General features: G+C 42.0%; 2 protein-coding genes across 2 annotated transcripts in view; both read left to right on the top strand.

Annotated features, from left to right (window-relative positions):
- SLC30A5 (solute carrier family 30 member 5) overlaps positions 1-13,937 on the top strand; it is a 30,376-nt gene extending 16,439 nt beyond the window's left edge. The window contains exons 11-16 of the mRNA XM_067568624.1: positions 1,446-1,603; positions 2,463-2,592; positions 4,978-5,215; positions 7,236-7,462; positions 9,094-9,222; positions 12,975-13,937. Of these exons, the coding sequence (XP_067424725.1) occupies positions 1,446-1,603; positions 2,463-2,592; positions 4,978-5,215; positions 7,236-7,462; positions 9,094-9,222; positions 12,975-13,145 (1,053 nt within the window). The 3' untranslated portion in view covers positions 13,146-13,937. The remainder of the gene's footprint in view (positions 1-1,445; positions 1,604-2,462; positions 2,593-4,977; positions 5,216-7,235; positions 7,463-9,093; positions 9,223-12,974) is intronic.
- A 4,636-nt stretch (positions 13,938-18,573) lies between these two features.
- CCNB1 (cyclin B1) lies at positions 18,574-24,258 on the top strand. The gene is made up of 9 exons (XM_067568458.1): positions 18,574-18,766; positions 19,174-19,329; positions 19,438-19,551; positions 20,862-21,044; positions 21,709-21,867; positions 22,420-22,656; positions 23,083-23,223; positions 23,552-23,662; positions 24,015-24,258. Exons 1-9 carry the CDS (start codon positions 18,746-18,748, stop codon positions 24,123-24,125), a joined length of 1,233 nt encoding a protein of 410 aa, XP_067424559.1. The 5' UTR covers positions 18,574-18,745; the 3' UTR covers positions 24,126-24,258.
- The last annotated feature ends 1,245 nt before the right edge of the window (positions 24,259-25,503 follow it).

Here is a 25,503-nt window from a genome sequence, read left to right as displayed (position 1 = left end):
TAGTGATTATAACAGTAAATACTTGGTTATCATTCTTTCTTACAGCATCACAGAAGCAAACTCCATAAATAATTTGTAGTGACTAAAAACACTTCTACTAAACTGCATCTTAATACAATAGCCTTTTGAAACCTGCTCAGTGGATAAGAAACCATACATTAGCTGACAGACTTTGGGTAGACAGACTTTTGATTTGTTACAAATAATGCTTGCTTTGGAGGAATTCAAAATCATGTTGGGGGTAGTCATGTTACTGCTTAACGGTGCCTGTGTAAAGAATTATTGATCGTATTTTCTTCTGCAGGTGTTTAATATAGCCAGTTTGTGCTTGCTGGTGATATCTGCTATCTGACGTACTCACTAATCACTTAGGGAGTGCTCTAGCTTTGATACAATCACTTATGAACCCTAGCTGTCCAGTTTTTAGATATTCATAATCTTCCAGGGTGGACAAGTCATGATTTTTTAAAAACAAAAAACCACACACACACACACCCGTAAATAAATTGGCTACAGAATCTTTCATCTCTAGGGAATTGACCAAAATTTTTCATCTATTCACCATTGCCTTGGCAAAATGAGTTGGTAAACTGCCTGGCTTCCAGATGTCCACATAACTACTATCATAATTAGGCCCTACCAAATTCACAGCTGTGAAAAATATGTTACGGACCATGAAATCTGGTCTTCCCCATGAAATCTGACTGTTGTAGGGGGGTCGCAGTATTGCCACCCGTACTTCTGCGCTGTCTTCAGAGCTGGGTGGCCAGAGAGCAATGGCTGCTGGCTAGGCACCCAGCTCCAAAGGCAGCGCCATTGCCAACAGCAGCGCAGAAGTGAGGGTGGCATGGTATGGGGGGGGTTGTCACTTCTTTGGGAGGGAGAACTGGTGTTACAGATGGGCAACTGCTCAGGGTACAGTGGTTGGAGGGGGTGCTGAGGGCAAAGGGAGGGAGTCATGGTCACCCCCCTCCCCCCCCCACACACACAGCCAAGTCCCATTTAATCCCCAAGTGCTGTACCTGGAACCAGGGAGTGGCTGGGTAGGGCAAGACTGGGAGCTCCTATCATGCACTGGGCTCTAGCTGCTAGGCCTGCCTCAGCTGGGGAGGAACAGCACTTCCTCTTCCCCTGCACCGGTCACTTCTGGACCGGGTCACACCCACCTTCAGGAACCTCCCCGCTTCAGAGCTGGGGTCCAGGCCAGTAGCAGCCATTCTCCAGCCGCCCAGCTCTGAAAGCAGTGCTGCCACCACCACCAGCAGCAGCGCAGATGTAAGGGTAGCATTTAATATGTATGATCCTTTGTTTTGTAGGAGGATAGAACAAAATTGGTGCAGAAATATTTGGGAGAGCTTCATGCCACCTGCATATACAAAATAAAAAGCACAATTCATTTTAGAAAATGTTACAAGAAAAAAATCAAGTTTTTTCTTTCATTTTAGGCTTTCACTTTTGTGGAACTCTTCTATGGAGCGTGGACCAATAGCCTTGGTCTTATCTCAGATGGATTTCATATGCTTTTTGACTGTTCTGCTTTAGTAATGGGACTTTTCGCAGCTCTAATGACTAGATGGAAAGCAACCCGCATATTTTCATATGGGTATGTAGACTGACTTTTAGATGATTATTTTGAAGATATGTCGTTAGCTATTTGTAGGTCCTCTCTGTTTTGTTTTGTTAAGCACAAGGGACTTAGGGGTATGTTTCTAACATAAAATGTTTTTGTGTCACTTAATATTTCAATACTTTATTATACCTCCTCTTTCCCCACCAAAACAAAAGTTCTCCAATGTTATGAATCCGTTGTGCTAATCTAGATCAGTCAGTTTTTTAAAAAGAAAATGAAATATTACATCAATGTGAAAAATACAAGCAGTTATATCAGCATGATTGCAGAGAGGGATTTGGAGTGTGTCTGTACACACCCCACATACATAATTTATAAATATATGTTGAGATATTCAGAATTAACCAGGGGATTTAGCTTAGCCATGCAACTCCTAGTGAAATTAGCAGAATTGTGTGGCTAAATTCCCTAGCCATCTTGTTAATTATCAACCGTAATGTGTGTTGTATAGTTAACTTTTTTTAATTGTATCACTAAAACTTTGTATTATTATGCAAAAAATTATGCAATTTTTTACCACATTGTCATCTTTTATCCCTTTTGTCTACCTACCATCTCTTTATTTTGTCTTTGATTGTAAGCTTTTTGGGGTAGAGGTTGTACTATGTTGGGAAAGTGCCTACCATGTTGTGAGTGCTACCACAGGGCAGAGCAGAAAATAATTGTGTAACATATCTGTTATGGTATTGTGTTCTAACATTGATTTTCACAAACTGGCTTTAAAAGAAAATACTATATTAAATGCATGAACAAGCCAGATATTTTTCAACTATGTTAAATCAAGCTATTCCTCAGTCTTACTTAAATGTACATTACACTTGCTCACTTTCAGGTATGGCCGTGTAGAAATTCTCTCTGGATTTATTAATGGCCTTTTTCTAATGGTAATAGCTTTCTTCGTGTTCATGGAGTCTGTGGCCAGACTGGTAGATCCTCCAGACATAGATACAAATATGTTAACTGTAAGTTTTGTCATTTTCTTCTGTTGAAACCAGTTTTATTTACTCCTGATAAATATTTATTCCTTAACTAAAATTAAGATCCACTCATCTGAATAGTGGAGACTCAAATTGGTTTTCAGTGTGACTTCAAAATGTTTCTTTGCTTTCTGTTATATAGTGACTAACCGAAATAAAAGTCCATATATCTAAAGATAAAAACTTTATTATATTGCCTGCTTCTATATACGTTTACCTCCTCCTGTTTTAAAAAAAAACAAAAAAACAAAAAAAACCTCTCAAAACCTATTCAAAAGTAGGTAAATTACAGAAGTAATTCTTTATATTACAATCTTTGTTTTATAATGAATGGCATTTGTGGGTTGGAAAGGGAATAGAGAGTGATTAGCTTTGTGAACTAGGCTTTAATTATTTGATCCTTCTATTACATACATGGAAGGAAGTTGCCATTTATCTATGAAATAGACTACTGAGTATCTTAGCTGACTTTAGAGGTATGGTAGGTGTCTCTCTGTAGTTAAAACCATGATAGAGCTATAAGTAGTTCCATATGCATTTTAAGTCAGTCAAAGTAAGTCATTGGAGTTGTCAATAGCATTTGAGCATATCATGCTTGGTAACTGTAGTGTGTTGTTGTATAGCTATAATAACCTATCTTACCATTGCTCTATTTTATTACTCTATGGAATATATTATTATACTGTGGGATACCAAAATTTTTGAGAACAAGATAACGGTTTTGAATGCTGGAGAAATGGTAATTAGTACCCTTCATATTCATTTGCAAAAAACATCAAATCATATAATTGTGTTAGTGTAATTTACTGTTTCTGAAATGTCTGTGTTTTAGAATTAGCCCAGTAGCTTTAACTACCCTTCACTGAAATTGAATTAACTCACAATTTCAGGTTCCAGCTTCTTGCTCTCCAATATCTGGGATGATATAGAAATATTAGTTTGGTTCCTGGAGAGAAAAGTACCTTTGGGCAGAAAGAATAACACTGATTACTTCAATGGGACTCTTTTTGTCCTTGTGCCTTTCCTGTAAGATCCTGTCTACACTTAACTTCTGGGATTCGGCAGCAGTCAACGGGAGTTACGCAAGCTATGCAAAAAACTTGCATAACTCCCGTCGACTTCTGGGCTCCTCTTCTGTGCGCCATCTTCACTGCACTGTGCCGACGGGAAGGTGGTCTTAGTACGTTGATTTCTGGATCGACTGAGCGGGTTTTCACTGACCGCTCAGTCGATCCAGAGCAGTCGATCTGACGGCAGTGAGTTTGCCGCCGTCAGTGTAGTCGTAGCCTAAGAAAAGCAAGGCTCAAATGGGGGGAATAGATGGAACAAATTTCAAGGCTTCAGCAGAGATGTGAAGGGGCACAGGTCAGATTTCACATTAGCTTACTGCTCAAACAGGTGCTGATTACTGCAGATTGTCTTTAAAACAATCCTTGATGTATGTATGGGTCAAGCTGATGATAGGATCAAAACTGCAGACCCTGTCTCTTCACAATTTTTGCTTTTTTCTGCTGTGTCTAAGCCTTCACTTGAACAAAAATAAAATTTTCTGTTTTTCAAACAAGTGTGAAGTAACTTCTTTCCTCTCATTCAAGGCATTGAACTTCAATTCCTAGATAGACACTTAAATATTAAATTTAAGTACAGTAATATAAAAGTGACACTCAGCTGGAATGAAGGCCTATTTTAAAAACATTGCTATCATATCTCTTCTACTGCTTTCAGGATGAGCTCTGGCCATATTCTCCAAAAGAGAGCTTCCTATTGCTGAACCCTCTGCTAGGAGGTGGGGATTCTTTCTGTCTCCTTTCTAGCTGGCATTTTCCCCTTAGTTTTCCAGTCTCCTCATGCAAGAGTGGTGGAGAATTATTATTTGTATTCTGGTAGCACCTACAAGGTACTGCTCAAACCCATAAGGAGACATGGTCCCTACCCCAAAGCGTTTACAATTTAAGATTAAGTGTGTAGGTCCTTATTAACTACTCCTGTATGTTCTACTTGACAAGTGATTCTGGGGAGTTAAGAAGAAGCTTTCAGTCTATCCTCAGAGCTTTGTTTCTTGTGGGAGAAGTAGACAAACTCAATCTCACTTTGTTGAAAGCAGAGTTGTGTCTGTCTGTACTTGCTGATACTAAATTTTTAAGAGGAAAAGAGAAGTCCTTATGAAGAGAAGTTTGACTTGTGATCATTCAGCAGCAGGGGAATCCTCCTGCCTTTGTCATTAACTGCAGCTAATTGGATGTGCCATGGAAGTATGTTAGACGCTGTTAACAGAAAAACTATATAGCTGTTTTCTAGCACACAAGTTAATCTGCGTGTTTAGGAAGAAACATTGGATTTAAAGGTTTTTTTCTTTTCTCCCTCTTATAGCCAGTCTCAGTTGGAGGGCTGATAGTAAACCTTGTTGGTATCTGTGCCTTCAGTCATGCCCATTCCCATGGGGCTTCTCGAGGAGGCTGCCATTCACACGAGCACAGCCATTCACACCATGGTCATGGACATGGACATGGACACAGTCATGCCCATTCCCACAGTGAGCATGGGCACAATCACAGTCATGGACACTCTCATGGGTTTTCAGGAGGAGGCATGAATGCCAACATGAGAGGTAAGTACAAATTATTTAATTTTAAAAGTAAATCTAGCCTTCGAAAAAACTTCAAATGAAAGAAATTATTCTTAATCTACTTTTCTTAATCTCTCTCTAACTTGTTTTCTGGCAGTCTTTTTATATAGAACAGAGAACGTTTTGGAAACACTTCTTCAAGCTAAAACATTTTAAAGAATAAGCATAATTTGGGATATTCTGCCACCTTCTTACCTTACATTTAATGTTCTCAGATTGGTGATGGTATGGGTCCTAAATGCACTTAATGTTGCTTTCTTTTCATTATTATTTGATCCATAACTTTTTTTTACAGTACTCAAAATTTTACTACATGTCTTACAGATCAAGTAAAACTCCCAAGGTCCCTGCTACAAAGAGCTTGCAATCTAAATTTAGATGGCATATGACAGCTGGTCAATTAAAATAACTAGGAAAGAGATGGGTAGTGGAAAAACCAAGGTTAACAGCAATACATTTAAACTGTTATTCTACTTAGCTACATTCACCTAGTTTAATTATTTGTATGAGGATAGTATCTAGAGCAGTAGTTCTCAATTTTTCCAGACTACTATCCCCCTTTCAGGAGTCTGATTTGTCCTGCATACCCCAAGTTCACCTCACTGAAAATCTACTTGGTTACAAAATCAGAAGTAAAAATACAGAAGTGCACAGCACACTATTACTGAAAAATTGCTTATTTTCTCATTTTTACCATATAAATATAAAATAAATGGATTGGAATATGAGTATTGTACTTACATTTCGGTGTATAGTATATAAAGCGGTATAAACAAGTCATCGTATAAAATTTTAGTTTGTACTGGCTTCACTAGTGCTTTTTATGTAGCCTGTTGTAAAACTAGCCCAAATATCTAGATAAATTGATCTACCTCCTGGAAGACCTCTGCATATCCCCAGGGGTGCACGTAGCCCTGGTAGAGAGCCACTGATCTAGAGGTCTGGATTTCTGGTTCAGTTAAAGTGTTCGCCTTTTTAAAATAATTAACTTGCTACTTATGGCCATTGAGGAAGAAGTGAATTTTGAAAGCATTTGAGGGAATGAGGGTAGTAGCTGGGTGGGCCGGAACTGGGAAGCATTGTGTGTGTTGGTAATAGCCTGAACAAAGCCATTGAGATGACTGTGAGTGAAGTAGACCAATGGGACATTGAGGCTGACATAGTTGTTCATAATTTCCCTTTGCAAGCCAGCATGTAACAGTTTCTATAAAACTTTGTAAACCGTGTTTGTCACTGATTCATAATATAAAATTAAACTTTCATCAAGATGGTGATGATGATACTTTTTCCTCATCAGTTCTTCTAAAGAACAGACTAATTCAAAACATGAAGCTGGCAGCATTATGTAATAAATATATATAGTAGTGTGGTTACTTGCTGGAATCTTCCTGATAGTGTGGAAAAATTACAATATATAGCATATCTACCAAATATTTGTCATATTAAGGCTATTAGAAGAAGTTTTAGTATATAAAATGCGTTGTCTTGAGCATTTAACTATCACAATGATAAATTAGTTTAATTGAGAAGTTGAATGCAAACAAATAGTTTAATTGATTATTCTATACATTTGAATTTTTTTGATATCAGCTCAGTTTCTCACGACTTCCATATTCTTTAGTGGGAGCTGAAGTACCAGAATTAATCTCTCAAACTATTAATGTTAGAGATTAATATTTTGTACCCTCTGAATTTATGCTGAGAGTATTAGAGTTCAAATGATATAAACATTAATCCTAGCAGCAGTTTGAGAGATCTAAAATTAGAGCAGAGTTGGAGTAAAAACACAAAATGATAATGGTCTATCTTAATACTTGCCAGCTTTTAAAACAGTTTAGATATCAGTAAACTTTTCTACCATAAAACCAAGACCTTTCATCCAAGAGAGATTTTTTTAATCCCTGTACTGAGAGATTTTATTTTAATACTTATGCTATACAGTCCATGTGCTGATGGCAACTAATGCAGGTACTCAGTCACTCAAAGTCTTATTTTGTTTCAGGTGTGTTTTTACATGTGTTGGCAGACACCCTTGGTAGTGTTGGTGTGATCGTATCCACGATATTTATTCAGCAGTTTGGATGGCTGATAGCGGATCCCCTGTGCTCTCTTTTTATTGCTACATTAATTTTTCTCAGTGTTATTCCACTGATAAAAGATGCCTGTCAGGTACTTTTGCTGAGGCTACCACTGGAATATGAGAAAGATCTGCACATTGCACTAGAAAAGGTAAGAACATTAACTTGTATTTTGTTTTCCTTTAATTTGTTTGTATATAAACAATCTAGATTTATAATGAATTTCTGAGAACTGCATTTATTAACTCTTACATGCAGTCATCCTTCATTGTGCCAGTTATCTTTGTCTGAGATTCTTGGGCATCCCAAATTGCTTGTCTGAGTGCATCAGTTTTATAGAGGTACATGAGAATTTTTTGTTTTATTAGTTCAACATTTGCAATTTTAAAAAAATCCATGGTTTTGCAAAATACACTGTTTAAATAACAATGGCAGCCATATGTTGCTTTTGGTTTTATAGACAGCTCATAACTCTAGACTAACTTGGTAACTCTGCTATCCGATAGAATGAGGGAGTACTATTTAATACTTAATTGTAAATTTTCACAAAAGCTGAACAAGCCATTTTTTTTACTCTAGCATGACAAGATTTCATTTGACTCCAGTATTTTTTTTCTGGACATACAGTTGCAGTTTGGCCAGTTTTCCAGTCTACTGCTGGACAGGTTGGCTTGCAGTGAATGGGGCTGCAAAACTGAAGTTCTCTCCTCTCCTCTCCTCTGTTGCTGTTTTTTCCTTCCCCTTCAGTCCAGACTGTGTTCTGCTCCTACTAAATCAGTCAGGGCCTGCAGTCTGTGGTAACACTCCACTCCCATTGTTAACTCTTATCCACTAATTGTTGCTCCCAGCGTTAGCTGTTCTGAATGCTCTGTCCAGAACCCTCATGGGCATAGCCCCAAAGTACATGGAGTGCTTACCAGATACTTCTAAATCAGGAAACTGGTGTGGGAACTTCCAGGATTCTATCAACAACAGTAGGAGGGAGGTCCAGCAAGGGATATTCAGCAGTGCCTGTCACCAGGGAATGGGGATAATGGATTCTAATCACCAGGGAATGAGATGATGGAATTAAATTGGGTGAAAGAGACCCATGAAGAGGAAGATGAGGATTGTTGATGTATGTGATTTAGTGAAAGGAGACTGGGAGATGCAGAAGAGGGAATTGAAGTGTGAGTGACCTTGGGGTGGGATAAGAGAAAATAAGGAACAAAACCAGAAAATAATCAAAATGCTGAGGGTGAGGAGAAAAAATTAACCAGTATGAAACTTAGTAAATATTACAATAAATAACCTAATAATTTTATTAATTTTTTTTTAAAAAACCTCAAGCGGACAAGGAGAGAGAGGAGATGTGCACATATTAAGTCCAACTAGGATATCAAAGTACCTGTTTATCTTGGATATCATGGGGACAGGTGCCTTAGATATGCTTAGATGCCGAAATCTGGCCTCTCTGCTAGTCTCTTCATTGATGCTACTGTAGTCTGGCCATCAGTTGGGGACTCCACTTCAGTGTCTTTGTCCCTTAACCACTATCCACTCATTTTTTATTTTGCCTTCTATTTTGATCAGTGATGGAACACTGTCCCAATTCAACAAATTTCTTTATATAACAAAATTTCTGCATATAACTTAAAATGGTGGCAGTTTATTTTACTGTATAATAGTATTTTGTCTACTGCATGAAATAATTGCCACCAGTAGCTATCTAAATGTGCAGGAAAAGGCATAAAGTAGAATATTGCAAAAGTAATTCTTACTGTTAATGCAATTTTTTTACAGATCCAGAAAATAGATGGTTTAATATCCTACAGAGATCCTCATTTCTGGTGTCATTCTGCTAATGTTGTGGCAGGTACTATCCATGTACAGGTGATGTCAGATGTGATGGAACAGAGAATTATACAGCAGGTAACCATATAACACTTTCAGAAATCATCTGTTGGCTCTTCATATTTTACCCTCTATTGATTAACCCTGAATATTTCAATCATAGGCTTAAGTGTGAAGCTGTTGTTGCAATTATTTCTATAGCTACTAGCTGAAGTTCCAGGATGGAGCATGTCAATATTGTTCTGTTCCTTCTCCTGCTGTTGTCTGATAAAAAGTTTGTTTGGTGGTAAGCTTTTGACATTTGAAAACTGATCAGCCAGTTTCTTTTATCTTGCTTTAAAGGTGACCTGTAAAAGGATTTGGGGGATAGGAGGGGGAATTGGTTTTGTACCATTTTTTCCATGATGTAACAAAAGCCTGAAAGAATTCCTCAAAAAAATGGGTGGTGGGGCTATTTTCTGCTTGTTTTTAATCTTAGAAATATCAGAAATGTTAGGCCTATTTTTCCTTTATTTTGCTGAAGGATTTCCTAGGGGTCTGAGATTTGTTTTAGGAGCTCTTACCTTAAATGAAGGAGCAAGAGAGATGAGTTTTTACAACATTCTTTCTCCAAAATGTTCATTAACCGGTGCAGTTAAATAGATACTATCTTAAAGATGGTACTTATTTTTAAAGTTTTAAACGGTCTGAATAAAAATCCCTTACCACTTTAATAGCTCAGTTTTACTCTTGTAAATACAATTTCATCGGTTTCCTTCTTATTGTAAACAGTCCCAAGTTAGATGAGACCTGAATTCATAATGTTTAAAAAAAAAAAAAATCTTTACTGTCCCATCTTGTTTATGTGATAGTCATTGCTACCAGCTCTGCCTGTAATTGAGGTTGTTAAACACTTTTCATTATAAAGACCCCGTTTTTAATCACTTATAACTTTACCAAACTTTAAAGTTCAGTTTGGTTTGGATTTGGGCTGAAACTTTCCATGCTGGATGTTTTCCTCAGACTTAATTTTTTTTAAGTTTCAGCAAAAATGGTTCAACATGGTTTGACCTTGTTTTAAAAAAAATTGTACCTCTGTTTTATTGAGAAGTTCTAGCATGCCAAGTTTAAAGCAAAGGCTTTAGTTTTGGCAGGGATGTGGCCTTTGTACCATGAATGTGCTTTTTATTATTGCTGTGAAAAAATACCCAATTTGTAAGCTTTTGGGAAATAAAATCTAGTTCACACATGCTAAGTAGACTTGTTAATTTGGCAAGTAAATTCTCCAAAGATTCTGTCTGTACTGTACATGCTCCATCATCTTCCCTGTACTTTCCCTGCAATTGCTAGCTGCCAGGCATTGCTGTTTCACTAGGTTTAGGAACTGAGAGCAGGCGTTTCTTTCTGGCACACAGGTAGCATGGAGAGGGGAGCAGCCTAATTCAGGAGGGACAAGAGCTGGACCTGGAAGGGCAGTGAGGGTGATAGAAAGAGTAGATTAGGACTAGGAGTAGAGTGGGGGACAGGGAGAAAGACTGTGCAAGGAGCCTGGCAGCCAGGAAGAAAATTGGGGTGGGGAGGACCTGGGAGCAAGACTGAAATTGAGCAGGAACTGGGAGGGCAACCGAAGCTGAGGCAAGGAGATTTGGGTTTGAAAAATGGGACTTCAAGCTGGGTAGGAGGAAGACTAGAACTTGAAAGAGAAGCTTGGAGTGGGAGACTGGGATAAGGAGCCAGGAATTGGGGGGAGGAAGATAGAACGAGACTGGATAGGAATGAGTTGGAGGGGCCAGGGACAGAAGGGTCTGTGCACACTAGAGAATACTTCCATCAAAAGTTGGAATAGAACCCAAGATTCCTGAGTTTCAACATTCTTTTTGCTGTCAGCAAATACCTGAGAAACCTACTGGCAATGTCTCATCCCCCTCTAGTGACTGCTGTGCGTAGAGGATGACAACTTACTACTTCTAGGTATTATTCCATTAGCTCAAGTGGCAGAAGTCTGTCTGGTGAATCTAATGGCTCTAATCCTGCTAATGGCCCATGTGGGTGTCAGTGTGATGCCATGTAATGGAATTTGTCTTTTCAATTTGCTTTTTTTAAAAACTTAGGAAATTATATTTTAAAAAGTCTACATAAGAATAATAAAAGTTGCAAAGTCAAGCACTCAGAATTTAGGAAATGTCAGAATTAAGGCTGTCCGTGCAACTTTAAAGCCCTCTGTGCTTTGGTATTATGTTACAAGCTTTAATTATCTGATCACATATTTTTTCCAAGTGACCTCTGCTTCATTCAGTGCACAGGATGAACCATGCTCTGGAGATGAATCAGTGTTCTGTAGAGAAAGGAGGCTGTTGTCTGTAGCACCCCGCTTCATTTGTTGCACTAGTTAGAAGGTATGTAGTGAATGAAGCAGGGTATTGCAGGAAGAGAAAAGATGGTCTCATGATTCCGTGGAGAAATGGATTCTATCCTTATCTCTGCTGCAGTGTTTCTGGGGTGATAAGCAATTCACTTAGACCAATAGTTCTCAACCTGTGATCCAAAGATCCCTGGGGACCACAGACTGTGTAAGGGGTCTGTGAAAAGTTGTCATTACCATAGAACAGTGGTTTTCAACCTGTGGTCTGCAGACTTCCTAAAATTTCCAAAGAGGTCTGCATCTCCAATTGAAATTTTTTATGGGTCCGCAAATGAAAAAAGGTTGAAAAACCACTGACTTAAACCAAATTTTCATAGTCACTCACTATTAATTGTGTGTTCCTCATTTTCTGGGTACCACTCGCCTTGAGACCCTGGAGTCTGATTCGCAGAAGTGCTGAGCATTCACAAGTGCAGCTGAAGTCAATGGGAGTTGTGCTTTGAACATATGAAGTCCTGTCTATACAATGCTAAGTGCTGTGAAAAAAAATCAGATCCTAAACATCTTAAACTGGGCACCTGAAATTAGAGGATACTTTTTACCTTAATCTCTGTGCCTTTGATCCCCATCTGTAAAATAGGGGTGTTGTAAAGATTGTTTGTGAAGCACTCAGATACTACAGTGATGACTACCATAGAAAAGCCTATGAGGAAATGAATAATTCATATTCAGAGCAGAGTTTGAATAGTGTGCAGTAAATAAGGCTTGGAGTCACAGATGGATCGAGGATAAAACAAAATTGAATAGCTACTCATTCAGTGAACACTGTCCATCCTTACACTAAATGAGGCAGAATTCCTGAGGGAATAAATATGTAGTTGTATTAGACGATATAATAATTCAGCCCCCTCAATTAAGTATTAAGGTTGCCTGTGCATTTCCTAACTTTTGAGTGTTGGACTTTTTTCCAGAAATTCTAGCTAAAAATTGAATCAGTTTAGTTTTCTGACTGGCCTTTCTCAGAGCCATAATAAATGTTGTGACATGCCCTGAGAGAAGAGAAACAGTAAGCAGAAAGCATACCACTGCAAGTAGAGCACTAGATTGGAAAAAAGGAAACCTGGGTGTTCTAGTCCTGGCTTTGCCACTGGTTTGCTGTGTGATCTTAGGCAAGTCACTTCACCTCTACACATGATTCCCCATCTATAATGTGGGCATAATGCTCACTCACTTAAGTAAAGCACCTTGAGAACTACCAATGATATGCTGAAATATGCTTTATTCTGATAGCACAAGGCCATGTCATCTGAACCTAAGCCTGACTCACTAGCCAGAAAATTTCCAAGGCCATTTATGGTATACTCTATTAAAAATAGTCTAGAAATTGATGTGACTTCTTGTTCTTGTCTGTAACTATTGTTCTAGTGTCTAAGTATAATCACCAGTTATAATTACAAGACATTTAATATTGAATTTCCTTTATGTTCAGGTAACAGCCATTCTGAAAGATGCTGGAGTGAACAATTTAACTGTTCAGGTGGAGAAAGAAGCCTATTTTCAACATATGTCTGGCCTCAGCACAGGATTCCATGAAGTCATGGCTATGACACAACAAATGGAATCCATGAAATACTACAAAGATGGCACTTACATCATGTGATGAGAAGTGACATTCACCAATGGGATATAAGATGTAGTATTCAATATTTGTATTATTTTGTCAGGAAAACTTGCACATAAATGTACAGAAACAAATATACTATATATTTGAATTTTTTTAAAAAGCTTAGTATGTTGAGACTGAATCCAGGGTGCTTTTATAAAGGAAATAAGATGGACTAGAACATTTGCTGTATATGTGGAAATAATGTAAATCTGAAATACTGTAATTGGTGTTTATTAAATAGAAATCTTGCTACGTGTGTGTGGATGAGCACAAATGTATTCTATAGCTTCCCTAAAGTATAGAACATCAAATCAAGAATCATGTTCATGTCAAAACTAAGGGGAAAGGAAATCGCTTTGCAGTAGAAACAAAATTGCCTCCAAAAAGACTTTTCTTTCCGTAAAATGATTTTGAAGAATCTGTCTGTGTGTGTATTTACACATTTATTATGAAGAGTACAACTTTAACTGCATATGAAGTCAAGGTTTTTTGCAGAGTTTGTTAGATACAAATAGGAATGTAAAGTTTTATATTTATTCACTCTGTATATAAAACTGATTTCTAAACATAATTTTACTACATCAAGGCAAATAGATGCTACCGTTTAAAATTTATATCAAAACTAATTTTTTGTAAGAAAAAATCAACCGGTACTCATGCTAGCTGTGTGGATGCAGGGAAGAACAGAATTACAAGTTTTGCCCTTGCACTATTTTGTGTTCTTGTTTACTGGGGAGGCTGAAAATCAAATTGAACCACTATTTAAAATAAACATTTTATACTTCATGATAATTGCAAGTGAAATATTATTGTTTGAAGTACTTCATCACTGCACATCCAGAACTCTCTCTCCTCTAACCATGCTTTTTCTCTTACAACAGTATAATCCAGTTATTGTAGATGATTAGATTTCCTCCTTGACAGGGTAACTGATTGTGGAATTTCAAGCATTTGATATATGTAAATTTCTGTGGCATTGAACAGAAAGTTGTGGAACACCTCAGTATTGTGCCAAGAGCTATTTCATAGTCAAGTGAAGTTAATTCATAAGAAGGGAGGATAATTCATGCTTGGGAGAAGCATCTGAATGAGCTGATAGAGAATTCTTCACTTCCATGTTTATCACTCTTTGGATTAGGTGTGAAGAAGCTCACAATGTTGTTCAGGAGTAGCTGAACAGCATCTTTCCATCAACTTAAAAAGTACCACGTGTAGATGAAAAACAAGGGTTTTCTATTGTGGCTAGATAATGGTGCCTATCCTAAAATTAAATCGGTCATCTAGTTAAAAAAAACTTAGGCCTTGTCTACATGACTGCAGGTGGTTGAGTAGACAAAGCCTAAGTGTTTAAATTCAGTCTGATATGTCTCTTGTAATAATAAATTTACTTACATACACTATACCATTGTACAGTACAGTACTAAGAAAGATGTCCCTGTAATCCATGTTAACATTCTGGGGCTTTGCAAGATACTAAAGCAATGTGTAAATTTAGGTGAAAAATATCAATTTAAGTACATATATACATAGCAGAAGAAAAGCTACATCCCTATTCTGTTAGCAGGCGCCTGGTAATAAAATAATCTACAGTAGCTAAGTGGGCACCTATTTCTTAATGTGTTGTTGGAGACAGACTTCCTTAAACCTATTAATTTATTCCCTGTGCCACACTCATACTTTGCTGCTTTCTTTATTAAAATACTTAAATGTGTTCTTCAAAATCATCAATCACTTAATTTAATGGTTAGCTTAATGTAACTGAGTAGTTTTCATCATTTAGTCCACGTATTTGCTCATGTTCAGTATTTTTATTGTGGCACAAAGCTTGTCCTGTTCATACAGTTTGGGTAAAGTACCTGAATTCTTACATGTTCATCTTAATTATGAAAGACTTGAGCTAGCATACAATGAAATAGGAACTACTGTATCATTACATTTTTCTTGCTTTCTGTATTAATTTCCAGTATGTGTGTGTTAAAACAAGGAAGTTCCATACCATTCCCTTCTCTTCCAGTAGTGCTGAATTAGAATAATTGCTACAGCTACTGGGCTGATGAGAGCAAGGGATTCAAGGGTCCTCTAGGCTGGTGCTTTTCAACCTGTGTGTTGGGACTCAAAACTGGGACACCAACATGTTTCAAAGGGTCGCATGGCAGCTCCTGTCTCACATGGCTGGCTGGGCTCGCCTTCGTGCTCTAGGCACTGTAGTGGGATCCCAGTGCCACTTAGGTTTGGCACAGTCATGATGACAGGAGTCCATTTTTGAGTGCTCTGCAACCCATGAGCCAGGCCAGAACTTCACTCTCACAAATTTGGTCCAGTCACGGGAGGCAGGGCCAAACCTGAGCAGCACTGAAACCCTAGAGATTGCAACAGTTGGAGTGGAGAACCAAGCCCAGACAACCCCACCGCACAGGAGCCACCACGGTGTGAAGAGAGTGCAGCGCAGGACCCAACCCTTCCAGGGGCCAGGCTCTGACCAAAACCACCCCAGGGTAGGGCTGTAACCAGGGTGGGACGAGTAGGGCAACCACCCAGGGTGCAAAGCCTCAAGTGCAGCTTGGGCTGGTGACACCAGGTGTCTTGGGCCAGCCCCGCACAGCAGGACTTAGTGAGGCCAGCCCCTTGATGGGGCCAGCCGTGTGGTAGAGCTCAAGGAGGGAGCACCACCTTCACCCCCTGACTTACCTCAGTGGGCCACCCAGCCTGTCTGGGTTGGAGGGCACAACCAAAATATCTGAGCGGGGGGTGCACACATGACCCCATATGCCCTACCACCTTGCATCACTTGTGGTAGGGGCCGCAAATATGCTTGCTCACCCTGGGCATTAAAATGTTTAGTTACAGCTCTGTCTCAGATCCTCCACTTCCAACTATTTACTGAGTTGCAACAGGCCATAAACATTTACATATAAGTCCTGAGCCCAAAAAGGTTGTGAACCACTGTTCTAGGCAACTGCTTTCTTGGTGGCCCACCCAACCCACTGCCATTTCTTAGACTTCACCCGGGGTCTACCACTCAGTTTGCTTTCCAGCACTTATACCAATTCTGACCCTCAGGTATCTATCTGCAGCCTGGTGGCATTTCATCTCTCTCTCATCTGGCTCACCTCTCCTGTGCTGCTGCTTCACTCTTACTCCAAGGCTCATGCTCCACCTGACTCCCTCAAGTCCAATTAAACTTCCAGAGCTGCTCCAGTTTACCCATGCTTCCTTCTCCACCCAACCCACCCTCAATTTCCTAACTGCAGTTTCCTTTGACCTTCCCTTGGGCCACCCTCCATGTTCCCTCCCCTCGCCCTACAGCTCACACACATTACATTGACTCCACCTGGTGCTGCAACTCCCTGTGACATTAACTAGGATGTAATCTGGACTGATGAACCGCCATCCCCTCTATTTTCCAACCAGGGTGCCTTTTACACTGCTTTGCTGTCTACGTCAACCTAATCATGTCAGTGTCTACACTACAGCCTTGCTCCAACCAACGGAAGTACCCTACCTTGTGTAGTTTCATTACATCTATGGGAGAGAGCTCTCCTGCCAACATAACAAAACCATCTAAACAAGCAGCGGTAGCTATGTCGGCAGGAGAGTGTCTCCTGCAACACAGCACTGTCCACATAAGTGCTTATGCTGGCAAAACTTATGTCGCTCAGGGGGGTGTTTTTTCACACCCCTCAGTGACAATATTTTGCAGGCATAAGTACTAGTGTAGACAAGGCCTTACAGGATGAATCTCTTTCAGCAGGATCTCCCCCTAGTCCAATGATTCTTCCTTTGTTCTTCAAGTGTTCTCAACGCCCTAAATCAGGGGTGGGGAACCTTTTTTCTGTCAAGGGCCTGATGGTGGCCCTGGCAGCGGGGGAGAATTTGGCGGCGGCGCGGTTTCACAGCGGCGGCGGGGTTCTGGGGGGGGGGAAAGGAGGGGGGAGTGCCCGCCGCTGAAGTCCCTCCGCCGCCGAAAAGGGGCAAACAGCGGCAGGGTTTCAGTGGCGGGCACTGCCCACCCCCCCCCCCCCCCACGGAACCCCGCTGCCGCCGTGAAACCGGGCTGCCGCCGAAATCCCCCCCGCCGCCAAATTCCCCCCGCCGCCAGGGCCAGACCAAATGATATACGGCCCACCTGCAGGGTGGTGGCCAGGGCACAGGGTTTCAGCCCCATCAAGGCTCTGGGCTTTTGACCTGTGGCAGGTGCTGGGACTCCTGTGGGCTTAAAAATATTTACCAGAGCTCTGCTCTAGATGGCTCTAGCTAAATTTAAACCCTGCTTTTGTCTCTGGAAAACCAGTTTGTGACTGCTCCCCAGATTTGGAATATGTCTTAGTAACATCATACAAGTGACTCTTATAACTTTACATACAGTTTTGCCACACATATTTTACCAGGACAGTAATAATCAGCAAGTTATGAGTTTTCAAACGATACTTCACAAGGCATACTTTGTACAAGATTTATCATAGTCCTACTAAATGGGTGAACGTAGGAATGTCACACTCTCCCCCCTACTTTCACTCCACATAATCCTTGCACCCATCAATCCTGGATTTCTGCTCCAGGAGACATGCCCAAGACTCTCCTCCATACACCTTTTCTCCAGTTTATCTGCTTCACCCAGCATCTCAATAATAGTGAGTTCCATCTTTTAAAAAAATTAGTTCAGGAACAAAGAGGTAAATATTGTACTTTTTAATTCCTTATTTAGACTAACAGTGCCTTCTGAACCCAAAGTACAGATAGGGTGACCAGATGTCCAGATTTTATAGGGACAGACAGTCCTGATATTTGACGCTTTGTCTTATATAGGTGCCTATTACCCTCTTCCCCCACCCCACACACACACCACTCCCTGTCCTGATTTTTCACTTGATAGCTGGTCACCCTAAGAACAGATTGTGTTTGAATTTCCAATAATAGTGACTAAAGCTCAGAGTCAGCACAAGAAAGAAACAGTTCTACAGGCACCATGCAGAATATTAAATTAATGCTTCCCCAAGGCAAAGCTTGCTTTCAGGAATGCCCAGGTTAGTGAATGAGAATGGACACAGTACACAACCATTGAAAGACTGTAGTACAAGCCAAGCTCCTCTCTTCCTGCTAGCCCCAGGCTCCTAGTAACTACCCATTCACCCAGCCCCAGCCCCAGCCCCAGCCCCAGCCAAGCGCTAGCAGAGGGGAAGTGAAATCCTAAATGCAGCAAGACTTCACGTGGTACAAACAGCCTCTCCGTCCCCACAATCGCCCCGCCCCCTTTTCGAACGTCTAGAGGAATCAGCGCCCAGTCTCCACGGAAACGCATTCGGGGTGGAACGAGGATCAGCCAATGACGAGCGAGGGAAGACGAGAGGGCAACCAATGAGCGGAGCTCGGTGCGTGGTTTAAACCTGCGGCGCTGGTGGCAAGCTAGTTGGTCTTGGGATTGCGCACGCCACGTAGTTGCACTCGCTGGCTAGTGGCGAAGGCATAGTGGTGATCGGTTGTCTGGACGGAGCCGTCTGGGTCTGGGATCCGCTGCTCGTCTTGCACCAGGCCGGGCAGCCCAAGCCGCAGCGGAGGAGCCGGGGTTCGGGGCTTTGTGGCGCGGGTGGGGGGCCATGGCGCTGCGGATCAGCAGGGTAGGTGGGGGGAGCGAGTCATCCTATGGGTCCTGCCGGGCTTCCCCATGGGGGTTGGGGGTGCGACGGCTTCCTTCTCTGTGGGGCGGCGGGGGGGAGTTGTATTATCTGGGACCCGTGCGCGTCCGCTAGGAGTGCGGCTGCTGCTCCTCCTTCTCCTCCTCCTCCCCTGGCCTGGTAGAGGGACCCCCCTCCCCCGGTTTGCTCGCCTGGCTGCGGGTCGCTAAAGCAGGCTCGGGTAAGCTCGGCTGTCATGGCGCACGGGCGCCCGCCCTGGGCCGAGCCGAGCCATGCCCATGGAAGACGGGGGGCCGTGCTGCGCTGTGCCCTAGCAGGGCAGGCGCCGCTGCCGAGCCCCCTCCCCGAGCATGGCTGTCGTTGCGCTGACCGCCTCCTTCTTTCCGCAGAACACTAGAGTGAACGCTGAGAACCAAGTGAAGAGCAATGTGGCCGCCGCCAAGCGGGGAGCGGCTGCTGCCAAGCCCGGCCTCAGGCCGAGAGCCGCCCTGGGCGACATCGGCAACAAAGTGGGCGATCAGCAGCCCAAAGTGCCTCCCAAAAAGGTAAGGCCCCGAGCGGCTTCTCCCCCCCCCCTCCCCCCCCGGCCTCCCCGCCAGAGCCCGGCGCAACCCGAGCGTGGCCCGCTGACGGCCCCCTCTTCTCTACCTTAGGATGCGAAGCCCCCCACTGCTGTGGTGAAGCCGCTCGCCAGGAAAGCCACCAGAGCCGCAGAGAAAGTGATCGAGCCGGCTAAGGAGCAGAAGCCAATCCCTGAGCCTGCCAAGGTATCGGTGTGGTGCCAACTCTTGGGCACCCAGCCCATGCTCTGAGCTAGCCCCAACCGGCAGGGCTGGTGGTGAGCTTGGAGGCGGAACATGCTGCTTCAGGTTCCAAACCTACCATGACCTCCCTGACCCCTGCATGGCTTGGAGCCTCACCCTGTTGAGCCTGCTTCTCTGGTCACCTACAAGCTCTGTTTCCTTCCCTGGGAAAGGGTAAAAGCAGTGGTGAATTCAAGAGCAATGTGTGAGTGGATTATTTAGCCAACCCAACAGTAGTGTATATATCTAAGCTATTTATGCAGCCCTCATTAGTGCAGTATCTGAGGGCTTGTCTACACTTGAAATGCTATCCTTCAGTGTAGACCAGGGGTGTCAAACTCATCTGCTATGGCGGGCCAGATTTGAATTAAATGCACTTCCAAGTGGGCCATACATACCATAAATCGAAATACTAGGAGCTTTTGGAGTGCTGTCTTGTGCACACAGCACTCCATGCACTGCTGCCAGAGTACACAGATCTCGGGGCAGCACGTGCTGCCATGACATCTTGCGGCGTATGCTGCCACCGGAGAGTACAGATGTCTTGGCAGTGCGTGCTGCCGCCAGGGGCTGAACCTAAACTGTTGGCGGGCTGTATACGGCCCATGGGCTGGGTGTTTGACATCCCTGGTGTAGACACTATCTATGTGAAGGGTTCTCCCATTGGTGTAGGCAATCCACCTCAGTAGTGCACCGAGGGTCTCCAGTGCCCAGGAGTCAATACTTGTATTTGTATTCCCTCTGCAGTGGCGACAATGCCCTGTGGGGTGGGCCTGTTCTCTCTCTCTCTCACACACACACACACACACACACACACACTCGCTCCCTGGTGGGTATGGCAGGGAGTAAGAGTGACAAGGACAGATGCTCCCAGGCCGCCCAGCGGGTCTGAGCTGGGGTTGGTGCAGCCACTGGGGATGTCTAAGCCCGGCGACCCTTGCCCACCTGTGACAGCCCAGTGGCATGAACCCCTACCACTCTATCACAGGCTAGAGATAACTAGCTTACAGACTTAATGAACAACTTACTAAGTTTCTGTACTGTTATACAATTTCACACTTGTATCACTGTGATGGGGTAAGCCTGTTTCTGGAGGTAGGATGTGCCTTGTGATGGCTTCCCTAATGTTGGCACTACATGTAGTATTCTCACAACTAATATTGCTATAGACCTGGTCTGCAAACACTAATGGTCTAACTGCAGAAAAGTGAGGTCTCTTAAAGAGTTGTCTTCAGTAGAAGCTACAGGTTCTCAATCTTAAACTTTCTTCCCAGTTGATGTCTCCATCCCCAAGCCCAATGGAGACCTCTGGATGTGTGCCAGCAGAGGAGGTGCTGTGCCAGGCTTTTTCTGATGTCTTGCTTGAAGTGAAAGATGTAGATGCAGATGATGGTGCTGACCCAAACCTCTGCAGTGAATATGTAAAGGACATCTACAGCTATCTGAGGGACCTTGAGGTTGGTATGAACAACAAAGAACCATATCTGCTGCCATTCTACTTTACCCTGATTCTAGTATGTCTCCCTATCTTTGGTGTAGTGGCTATCTGGGAAACTAGACATTTATTCCTAGGCTTGCCTTCTAGTACTTCTAAGGTGCAGAAGTCTCAACACCTTGAGGCAAGCATTTCTCTTAATCTAACAAAGTTCTAGAGAGACAAGGTGGATGAGGAATACCTTTCATTCGACCAACTTCTGTTGGTGAGAGACAGCATTTGACCCACGCAGTCTCTCAAAACTTGACTCTCTCCAACAGAAGTTGGTCCAATGAAAGATTACCTCACCCATTTATCTCTCTAATATCCTATGACCAACATGGCTACAACTAGTGTGTGTGTGTGTGTGTGTGGGGGGTGGTTCTAACAGACTCTAATTAGCAATTTCAGAACTAGCCTGCTAAAAACTAGTACCAGCACTGGCATTAAGCTACTAAAGTAACATAGCTGACAATTGCCATGTACTGTTGCCTTCAAATATCTCTTGGCCAAAGAGACCAGATGCTGCATTGCTACTGGTCAAGACTAGCATATTACCGCTTCCAGTCTCCTAAAGGGTCTGTGGTAGTGCCAATGCTTCTCACATGCAGAAACTTCTGTAGTAACATACTCCTTCTTCCATGCAGAAACAACAAGCTATTAGACCAAAATATCTGGCAGGCCAGGAAGTTACTGGAAACATGCGGGCTATACTAATTGACTGGCTTGTGCAGGTTCAGATGAAATTCAGACTACTTCAAGAGACTATGTACATGACTGCTGCCATCATTGATCGTTTTCTGCAGGTAAGGGCTTGACATGGCACCTTGGAATCATGGCAAAAGAACATTGCTGTCTAGCATACAGCAAATAAGAGTGACAGATTTGAACCCAGCACAAACTAAAAATTACTTAATGTCGCTGTGCAGTTACTATAGCAAAGGCTAATGGCTTTTCATAATCTTTAAAAAATTAAAATTCAGACTTTAGGACTCCATTAAACATTACTAACTGGACTACAGAGTACAAGTATGTCTTGAGCATGATATTTCTGGACCTAACTTTGTACTTCACATGAAAGCCATGATTCTTTCTTTTAATCTAGAAGTGTCTTAATGGTCTTCCTGTAACCCCTTCACAACTTGCTGTCTAACTGTAGAGCAATAAAACTTAACACAGCCTTCTACCTGGCCAGGAACTTCAGTGTGGTCGTGACAGTGACTAGTAGTATACAAAATGTAGCATAAACAAAGAGTTGTGTTAAACCTGACTTAATCAGCATGGTAGCCAGCTGTTGTGTGACAAATAGGAATTACACAAACTAATAAGCAAGTCTTAAATACTGTTTCCTCCTATAGGACAACAATGTGCCCAAGAAGATGTTGCAGCTGGTCGGTGTCACAGCCATGTTTATTGCCAGCAAGTATGAGGAAATGTATCCTCCTGAAATTGGGGACTTTGCCTTTGTAACAGATCACACTTACACAAAGTACCAGATCAAGCAAATGGAAATGAAGATTTTAAAAGCTCTAGACTTTGCCCTGGGCCGCCCTCTGCCACTGCACTTCCTAAGGAGGGCATCAAAGATTGGAGAGGTAAAATTCATGAGGCACTTAAGATGCCTTTTTTATTAGAGGCTTCATCAGTATAGCATTTCTGCAAGGAGACCTAAAGGTAGTCATAAATGGACAACATTCCATTTGTGCTAGCATTCTTTAAAATACAAATCTCATCTTGACTAGTAGCTGGCTGCTATCTTTGAGCTATGCCCAAACACCAGCTGATATTCAGGAGAATGGAGTTGCTCAGACCTTACTAAGCCACTGCTAGTACAGGCTAGAGAACCCACAAACAGTAGAAACAGGTGCACCAATAATGGGACAAGACTTACACAAGTTATGCAACAAGATAAATGTGGGGTTGGGGACCATCCTTTTCTACACCCTCTGAAATAGGAGGAGATGTCCTCAGTAAGCCCTGATAGCAATAGAATGTAGTCAACTGTTTGATTCTCATTCTAGGTGGACTTAGAACAGCACACTCTAGCTAAATATCTGATGGAATTGTCCTTGGTGGATTATGAAATGGTACACTACCCTCCATCCCAGATTGCTGCAGCTGCTTTTTGCTTGGCTCTAAAGGTTCTTGATGGTGGAGAGTGGGTAAGTCAAGCTTGGTGCTTTAGTTTGAGACTAAACTGTAATCAAGTGAGTACAGTTGATATACAAGGAGTATGCAACTGAATTCTGCAGCAAATTAAGTACACTAAACCCAGCCTACATTAGTGGCTAGGGTGCATGGTTCTGTTTTCCCAAAATGGGAACTGGGGTGTGGGTAGTACCAAGCAAGCTCATCCCAAATGGGAAGGGGTTGGGGAAAGCATGATCTCTTTCCCACTTTGGAAAGGGGAACACTGCTGTAAATCCTACTTGGTTTCTATATTAAATCAATCCTATAAACTACTGAATAACTCTGGTTTCCTTGTCTTAGACACTAACTTTACAACACTACATGTGTTACCCTGAGAGTTCTCTTCAACCGGTCATGCAACATATGGCAAAGAATGTGATCCTAGTGAACCAGGGCCTTACAAAGCACATGGTAAGGAATTTTCTATAGGAAGGGTGTGGTGGTGGCAGAGTGAACAAAGTAATGCTGAACTCTTAGTGCAGCACAACTCTTAACCCAATAAACTGCTCACTGTTAAAATGTTATTGGCAGCCAAGTTAATGGATAAATACAAGATCCTCTGGTCTACTTGCCTAGTGTAGACAGTCACTGATATGAGCTCACAGAAAAGCTTCCTTAAATGTGGGTTTTGCCTATTAGCTTTCATAGGCCTGTCATGGCACAAGCTGAGCAGATTCCGCTCTAGTTTTGAGACTGACATTCCTCCAGAAAACACCTAGAATTACAATATGCAATACTTAACCTCATTTTCTTCTCATTTCAGACAGTCAAGAACAAATATGCCAGCAGCAAAAATGCTAAGATTAGCACTCTTCCACAGCTAAACTCTGCAGTCATACAGGATCTGGCTAAGCCTATATCAAAAGTGTTATAACTTTTTTATGTATAAACTCTAACAGAATTAGACTAAAATTGGCACTATGTGCCATTTTGTGTGTGTATATAATGAATATTATCTTGTCCTTGTCCTAACATGTTTAATAAAGCATTTTATGCTTCTTACTCTATTCCTGTTTCCTATCATTGAAAAGTAGTTATGCTTACACTTTGTCATGACAAATGTTAAACTACTTTCTTATAGAAGAGCTACAAGATACCCAAGAACTTATCTTAGGTGGTCACAGGGACAGGGATGCTTTCTCATCTAAAAGAATGATTCTGCTCTTTATTCCTAGAATAAAGGATCAATACTAGAGGAAGTTTTAACAGCAAAACAGATCATACCCCCACATACCACTACAAAAATCTACCAACTGTATATGCCAGAGCACAGGCAGCTCTCCCATCAAAGCTGCAGCAATGCTACATTCCATTGTCAAAGCTGCACCATCATCCTAACCTCCAGCTCTAGGTTCATCTATAGGACCACTGGCAGAGTATAATTTAGCAGGGCATCTTGCTACAAGAGTCCAGCTACTCTAGGTTAGAGTGGAAATAATGACTAAAACTGCAAGTTAGTTACAGATAGTGAGACTTGAGCCTGAGTTGCAACTGACCTCAGGACAACCCTAGAAGCAGCCAGAGTGGTCCCCAGGGGCTTTGGATCAGCATGTGGCTGGGGGCAGTCACCCCCCCAGAGCAATGGTGCCTTGGGAGCAGCTAAGATTTAGTCAGGGGTATTTAAGGGGTAAGTCATGGACAGGTCACAGCTTGTAAATTTTTGTTTATTGCCTGTGAACAGTCCATGACTTTTACTAAAAAAAATACCCATAACTAACTCTTAATGACTAAAGTGCAGTGGGGTAGCCTCAGCCGTAGAAATGAGCTGGGTAGGTGAACCAACCATAGATATTCCCCCAATGCCAGTTGGGAGATGCAATGCAGTATAAATGTTTAATCTTTCCACAGAAGATACAGTATTGGCAGGTACCTGTCTCAATCTAACTAGTGCTACTTTCAAAGAGATGACATGGTACCTGCTACTCCAATCTTGGAATATTAAGTGGTCTCATGATTACATGGACATACCTGTGACAGATCATTTACTAGTAAACTACTTTATCTGAAGGACATGTAATGTCAATTTGTTGTACAAGATATGGGGTAAGTGTTCACTATTTAATATATGCACTTTCAATGCTGCTCTTCCTATTCTATGGCTCCCTCCCAAACTCCAGTTACTATAGGGTATATTCCTTCACAATCCTCTAGTTCTCAACTGTCCTGTCATGTTTGCACACCCAAATTTATAAGCAGATTGAGAGAGATGTAAGACCTTATGCTAAAGGGAGATGTGTGTGAATACATGCTAT

This window comes from Emydura macquarii, unplaced genomic scaffold (genome assembly GCF_026122565.2).
Source record: "Emydura macquarii macquarii isolate MOO-44397 ecotype Brisbane River unplaced genomic scaffold, CSIRO-AGI_Emac_v2 contig_2897, whole genome shotgun sequence".
In the NCBI taxonomy this organism is placed as follows: Eukaryota; Metazoa; Chordata; order Testudines; family Chelidae; genus Emydura; species Emydura macquarii.
This window is presented reverse-complemented; position numbering and strand designations above follow the sequence as displayed.

What these genes read in the sequence shown, in the direction of transcription:
- CCNB1 (XM_067568458.1), top strand. Translation starts at nt 18,746, where the DNA reads ATGGCGCTGCGGATCAGCAGG. An exon ending in GGGCATCAAAGATTGGAGAG is followed by an intron (nt 22,657 to 23,082) that starts GTAAAATTCATG and finishes TTCTCATTCTAG; the next exon opens with GTGGACTTAGAACAGCACAC. An exon ending in AGGGCCTTACAAAGCACATG is followed by an intron (nt 23,663 to 24,014) that starts GTAAGGAATTTT and finishes TTCTCATTTCAG; the next exon opens with ACAGTCAAGAACAAATATGC.